At 37.6% G+C, this 7,500-nt stretch overlaps 1 protein-coding gene across 4 annotated transcripts in view; it reads left to right on the plus strand.

Annotated features, from left to right (window-relative positions):
• The window catches only part of eIF5 (eukaryotic translation initiation factor 5), a 19,899-nt gene extending 15,901 nt beyond the window's left edge, over window positions 1-3,998 (plus strand). For all 4 annotated transcript variants that reach the window (XM_027368651.2, XM_027368649.2, XM_027368650.2 and 1 more), the window contains one exon: window positions 1,858-3,998. In XM_027368651.2, coding sequence (XP_027224452.1) covers window positions 1,858-2,022 — 165 coding nt within the window. In that variant the 3' untranslated portion in view covers window positions 2,023-3,998. The remainder of the gene's footprint in view (window positions 1-1,857) is intronic.
• The last annotated feature ends 3,502 nt before the right edge of the window (window positions 3,999-7,500 follow it).

Here is a 7,500-nt window from a genome sequence, read left to right on the forward strand (position 1 = left end):
TTTGCATCAATGCAGAAATCTGCTTTATGATAAGTTTTGTACTTCCCATTAGGGAAATATTCAACTTTGGTGATGAAAGCTGTCTCTGATTTGATGATTTTTTAGTAACTTTATTTCATAGACAAAACTGGTATCATAGTCTAAATCATCTGACACAAAGCGAAAGTTTGTGGAAAGTTCTCGTTTTATAATACATAACTCTTGGACATAGGGTGTAGTATTGCTTACTGAAATTAAAGGACTGAACTTTATCTTGCACAACAAAAGTAGTTTTTTACAAAGTTTACAAAGTCCCCAAGAAATACTTGTTTTCAGGAAGATTTTCCTTTTTACTCTTTAAGATACTTTGCCTGACATTTTATGAATGAATGAGGAGTTAGGGTATCAATGGTTTCAATGAGAAGGTCAGTGTACTCAACACTCAAGTTCTGGGTAACTAGTTTTGTTCTATCAGTACTTGGCAAATAGTTGCCCTATCATGCAATTTTTCCGTTAATTTGTCAAGATAATGAGCCATCTTTTCAAGATCCTTTACAGACTGATCAGCAGTGACTTCCCCATTTCAAACAAGAACACTGTATTCAATTCCCACAGCTGCTGCAAATGACTTCTTAAATGTGCCCACAATACTGTTTAACTTTACATTATCATAAGAAATTTGACAATGCTTTGGAATGCTGCTGTTTTTTTTTTTTTTTTTTTTTTTTTCTTCTTCTTCTTCTTCTTCTTCTTCTTCTTCTTCTGGAGGGGAGAGGGGGACATTTACTTAGTTTTCACTGACACCTATTCTTGATTGACTTCATAAAAAGGATTATTCAACTTCAGATTTCTCAGTCCATTGAAGTAGTTTCTTTAACACCATTCTGTGGATGATTTAGTCTATATACTCAATAAATTTCAAATACCAGATCTTAAAAAAATTGGGCATGTGAACTCTTAAGCACTAGCTGTTTGCTGGCATTAACATGCATGCCATGGCTGTCTTTAGCCAAAAACAGATGGCATCGTATCGTGACTATTCCTGTGCCTTTGGCTTGTCATGCAGAGGTTGTTTTTCTCTGATAGTAGCTGCTTCATTTATATGGTAAAATTTTAGGCAATAGCACCTATAATGAATCAATCCCGTTATTACGTCCATTTGCCAAACTTTTTTTACCCAAATATTTCAAAATATTAGGTATCAATATGTTCACAATGGCAAATTTTCATAAATCGGCTTTTTTTTAACTGCAATATTCTTTTCTCTACTCTGTATACAAATAGTTCTCTTGGTGTTTTTTAACAGTTCAAAGGATGCTCTTTCAATTGGTATAAAGTAAACTGCTATACGTTCGGGAGAGATAGAAAAAATTGGCTCAAAATTATGGTTGAAATTTTTTCTGAAACCGATGAATGGTTTCATTGACTAGATTCATACTGATAGCTTCATTTCACAATATTTTAAGTGTGATTTTTGGCTTCCTCCGCATCTAAAGGTGCAGTGTATGAATTTTCCTATACATAGGAAGTATGAAAATATTTTAAAATGCACCAGAAATGAGAGCATCCACACGCAAGTGAAACTTGTGCGGCTCCACACCCTTTTTTAATGCTTTGCTCACTGGGGTTTACAAATATTCAAAAGATCAATGACATTCTGCATGGTGGGTTACAACCCTATTAAAATTGATATGGAATGACCCATATACAATTTATAAAGTTTTCTTTTTGATGAAACGCACACTGTAGCATGTAGCAAGTTTTTTCTCTCCAAGGAAGGTAGATCATGAAAAAAATTTAACAAGTCCTTGCAGAAGTGCTTCTACATTGGTATGCATAACTATTATTCAATGGTTTTGAAATTTGTTTTCTTTCCAGATTGAGTATGACGACCGTGCAAGAGCCCAATCTCTCAAAGAACAAGAGAGCAAGAATTTAGGTGAAGCCAAGCCCATTGTGGCTGAAGCACCCAAGATTGTTGCTCCAGGTGATGATGAGGAAGAGGATGATGACGAGAGCGACTTGGATATTGATAATATTTAAAAATGTAAAAGTATATGTAACCTACTCATACTGGTACACAAGTTTATTGAATAGCATATACAGTTTGAATTATTCGGTACTTTTTTCCATTGAAGAGGTGGTTCAACATTCATTAATTTGGTAATCTGTTGGTTTGTAGGGAAGAAAGCTGTCGGCCTAACCCAACTGTGTTGAATGGTCTTTGGCTACTTTATATTTTATGTTTCTCGTAGATTGTTTCAAAGGATTGCTATAGAAGTCTGGTACCATGATGCCATGTTTTCTTCCAGTTGGTAAACTCTGATCTTGTTCCTTCAGATTTTCAGCTTGCCAAATATTTGAAATGTTCCAGGATTATTATTCTAGTAGGTAAAATACCATCTATGAGTATAGGATTAGTAAATATTTAATCCTTTGGTAAAGAATTAGTTGCATACTACCCTTACATATATAATGTAAAAGATGTGATTTTTAAGATTTCTTTAGAAAATAAAAGTAAGAAAGTAATAGCTGAATGGATTCTGGCAGATAGAAGTAACCTTCTAGATGGTTCCTCATGAAAGAAATCCTGGATGTTGAGTGGGAAAGGGTCAAATCAAAGACCTTTTTATAGTTAAAGAAAAGGCTTTATCCAAGATTTTGCTTATGATTTTTGAAATGTTTTTTGTTGTAAAAAAATTACTTTAGACTTTCATCACACAAAGCTTATAACCATTATCACCAGCCTGCATGTAAGACTAGTGATAGTAGGCAACCTGGAGACCATAAGCTCTCGATATGACGTCTCTAACTCATTCAAGTATTTGGTGTTTGGGACTCTTGCAATTAGTCTGCTTAATACAGTATATTTTAGCTCTGTGTTAGTGTTCACTAAAATTTTAAAAATATTACAGCTTGTGGGTTCTTTATAATGTAAATCAGTACATAGGTGGAGTGAAATTTGATATCAGTGTTCTAAATTCTCAAATTTTGCAATACTATAAACCTCCCAGTAAGTGTTGCGATGGATGATATCTGCTTGTGTGTAGATTGGAGCATCAGAGTTTTTCTTGTTTGCAATGTTCATTTTACAGGAAGGGGAAAATCGTGAAAATCTCGGGTCCTCCAGTTTATGTACATGTGGTGTGGCGGCTTCATGTTTTGTCTTTTTTTATTTTTCATTAATTTTTTTTTTTTTTTTTTTTTTTCTTTTTCCAACCAAGACTAGTATAAGACTGTGATGTTTAGTGAGGTAAGTAAGGGGGAAGTGTGAAATGATATTTAGTCCCATATCCTTTTTAAACTAGGAGGTGCATTTCTGAAGTATGAGGGCAATTTGGTTGTAGTTAATCCTTTATTTTATGGATCAACTCCCCACTGCTTATTTCATGTGATAGAAAGGGAAATATGGGAAGTCACTGAGAAGCTTATGTAGATGCACAATCCAGGTGTTAATCCAGTTACAAGTGATTTCACTTGTGAAAATCTTGAAATGAACATGGTGTTGATGATACGGTAGACTTCCCATGAACATGGGTAATGTATGTATTCATAATCGAGATAAAAATGTTACATGGAAAGGAAGTGTTTTTTTTCTTTGCTCATTTAGTATTGTTAGATTTTAGTCTTGGTGATTTCCATTAAGGATGTGTACAGCAGCTTGAATGGTATATGGATGATACTAAAGTTCTCCACATAATGCCATATTAATGTTGAAACCTATGAAATTTTATTTTTTACAAATAGAATTGATTAAATCTATCAAATCTCAAAGGTTGCATTTTGTTTCCTCAGAACAGAATAAGGAAAATGTTAGATATATTATCCCAGAGAATTACCTGTATTACTTGATCTTATGATTGGGATAAAAGTTATTCAAATATTTTGTAAAAGTAAGGAAGGGACTGACCCATGTCAATGGATTGATTGTCATCCCCTCCCCTTAATCTTTATTTTATTCATTATTCTTCTTCAAAGATGTTAATGTATGGCTCTTTAAATAATTGTTGCAGCATCCATTTCTCTTTTATTGACCTACCATTTTTTTATGCATGTTTTGAGATGTTTTACTTTGTGTTGGTTTCTTTTGATACCCACTACATTTCCTAAACTTTAATATCGGTGTGATTAAGAGTTGTATGTTAGCCATTAACGCAATTAATAATCAAGGAATCTATTTTTCAGTATTCCTGAAATATGGGAGAATGTGAAACTAAAACTGAAGGGGTTATTTATTTTTATATGGAGACAAACATTACTTTATACTTTTCTTACTTGGAGAACTGAATCTACCTCATTTCTTTGATCTTTTGATTATTTCAAGGTTCTTCAATTGATGCAAAGAACACATCATGGCCATTTTTTTACATTTTCTTATAATATTTTAAGGGGAAGTAATCACATGCTAATTTTTTGTCAATTCAAAAATCTGCCAATGATACTCTCTAAATCCAGATACTCCAGTCTCAATGACAGCCCCAACAGATACAGAAACATCTTGTGGAGATGGGGGCACGAGCAGAGCGGAGGACTGTTTTGGAATAGGTAGAGAGAAAAACCTCGTCATCGTACTTCCTGCCTGGCATCATGTAGGGTGAGGCCTAGTTTGAATCTGAGAATTGCTATTATTTGAGCTTAGAAGCAGGGCAACTCCATTAAAATATATGGGAGTCACCACAATTATATATGTACGTGAATGTTAAAACTGCCCTGCTCTAGTCATGATCAGGTTGGGCACAACGAGGGAAGCGGACTGTGAAGTGAGTTTGGCTAGGTGGCCAAAATGCCAACCTTTCTGACTAATGAGGGAGTCGATATGGTCGGACATGGTAGGGAAATCCACAAATATAAACTATATGGGGGAGGAAGCTAATCTTGGCAATATTGGTGTAGAACTTAAGCTGGCCTCTGGGAGAAATAGTGAAGCACTGCACTGCCACTGGATCATAATTAACAAGGCAGGCAAGTAGCTCGTTTTCAGTCTGACCAATTCTTGTCGTGGATAGGAGAATCAATCAGGTTGACGGAAACTGTTCCGGTTCAAATATTTAGAGAAGTGAGGTTCAGCATGAATATGTTTACCATTGAAGTCAGCCAGGGTTGATCGTGCGATAGCTTGAGACTTGGATGTAACTGTCACAAGGTGTGAATGATAGGAACAATTGCAAAAGGAAACTTTGTCTACTTTTTGGAGACATTGTTGGAAGAGAAGGGCATTGTCAGAGTAAGGGGCTGTGGGGGGGAGTCGCAAAGACTCGATCCCACATGGCTGGAACAAATAGAGTACTCAAAAGATTTGCAGGGGTGGAAGCAGTAAAGGACAAAGGCAGGAGGAAGATGGGTGGTGAGTGTGGGGAACAATAAGGATGAATAGAATTATTAAGAGAAGGGTTAGACAATGTAGAAGACCGTGCATTAGGAGATGGAGTGGATGATGATGGGAGAGAGGAAGAGATAATTTCTCAAGATTGAGAAATGACCTGTTTCGGAAGGGAGGGAGGAGGAAGTATTAGTATCAGTGGTCGGAGAAGCAGGGGTCAGGAAACTAACAGTATCAAATTTAGATAGGCTAGTTGAAGGAACGAGCCTTAATGCCCCTAATAAGGGTAATGGTTAGAAGCGAAATGAATGTGCTAGACATCTAAGGTCATATAGCACTATAGGAAAGTATAGTAAAGGGTGATGACGGGTGATAGTTGCTATTGTAAGGTTAATGGGTGAATGGGTTATGGTGGTTTATGTAAGGGAATTAGATCAAGTGAAGGATATGATGGTCTGGTCTGTGAGAACGGAAACCGCGAATTCCAATGTAGGAGAGCTATATCTTAGCTGATTTATGAGTGATAACGTATACAGTACGTGTTGGGGAATTTGAAGGGGAGGGAGTTAGGGGGTGAGATAAGGAATTAGAGGGAGGCGTTGGTGTTACATCAAGAGCGGTATCAGGTGGTGGAGGATCTGGGGAAGGTCATAACTGTGACATAAGGGATTCACGTGTGTATCCAGGAGGGAGTGGGAGGGAAGGAGGGTTAATATAGGTGTTAGAGCTGAGGGGATGGGTTGTGTTGAGAGGGAGTAGGACAATCACTATAACTATAACACTATAAACTCTAACATTCAACGGTCTTTATCTTAATCGTTTACTCATTTTTACCCTTTTCGTCACAATACTTTACCATAGTGCTATATGACCTAAGATGCCGCACATTTATTTGTTTCATTATATTGGTGGTGTCCTGCCCCTGTCCGACCATATCGACCCCTTCCTCGTAAATATCAGAAATGTTGGTATTTTGGCCATCCAGCCAAACATTGTCGCTCCATTGGCCCAACCTGGTCATGACTGTTCAAATTTATTTGCTCAGTCACACACGTGTTCCAAGTGTGGTGACTTCCATATCTTTTATAGGAGCTCCCTCACCTGCAAGCTCGACTGAGGTAGCAGTTCTCAAATTCAAACTAGGTATCACCCTTAGTAAGGCCAGACAGGAAGCATGGCGACGAGGTTCTTCTCTTTCTGCCTATTCTAAAAATCTTCATCTCTCTGCTTCCCTCCCATCTTCTTAAGATGTCTCACTATCTCATCTAGTATATTTTCCCTCAACCCCGAACCATCCTACCTCTCCCCCAGTCAAATTTCCTTTCCATTGTAAATCCAGATACCCCAATGCTTACACCTCCTCCTCACTTTACCTGTCGCACTAGGCAATCTAAACGTTCCACTCCATCTTTTATCGCATCTTCTACACCCTCCTCTTCCACTACTACTCGGACATCTATCTCCTCTTCTCCTCACAAGAGAACCTTGTTTCTCAGACCTCCTCACCCAACTCCCCTCCAGAATCCCTGGAAAACATCCAAAAAATCAAAAACAGGACCCAAGAGAATGTTCTGCTCCCACATCCACCTGCAATCCCTTTATTCCCATTCCTTCTTCATTCAAAGTATTTGCTGATATTCATCCTCCTCCTCAAGTTTCCCTTACCCTTCTTCCTCCCACTCTTTCCCAACACACCCTATCCTCTCCTTCTCCAGGTGCATCATTCTCTTTTCTTCCCCCATTATCCTTGCCTCTCCCTCCTGGATGCTCATGTGAATTCCTCCAATCGCAATAGTGTATTTCTCGGGATCCCTCGCCCCTGACATTCTGCCTTATATTGTGCTGCCTTCCCCAGTCACCTTATTTCATTCCCCGGATTCTTCTCCTCTCACTTCTCCAACAGCCATCTCTACACGCATTATCCGTTCATTATTTCATAATAACTATTTTGCCATTTTCCTTAAACAATGTTCCTAAATCTTTTCCAACCACAGGTACACTCCATATCATCCAATCGCCCTACGGCCTTAACCCTTTCCTATTACTAATCTTCGCCTTACTTCATTTGCTCCCCCACTTTACCCTTTTCACTAACATTCTATCCTATAACGTTCTATAACCTTCGACAAATATCTATCTATATCTATCTATATCTATCTAATCTATCTATTTGTCTATCTGTCTGTCTATCTGTCTCTGTC

The sequence above is a fragment of the Penaeus vannamei genome, chromosome 5 (genome assembly GCF_042767895.1).
Source record: "Penaeus vannamei isolate JL-2024 chromosome 5, ASM4276789v1, whole genome shotgun sequence".
Classification (NCBI taxonomy): domain Eukaryota; kingdom Metazoa; phylum Arthropoda; class Malacostraca; order Decapoda; family Penaeidae; genus Penaeus; species Penaeus vannamei.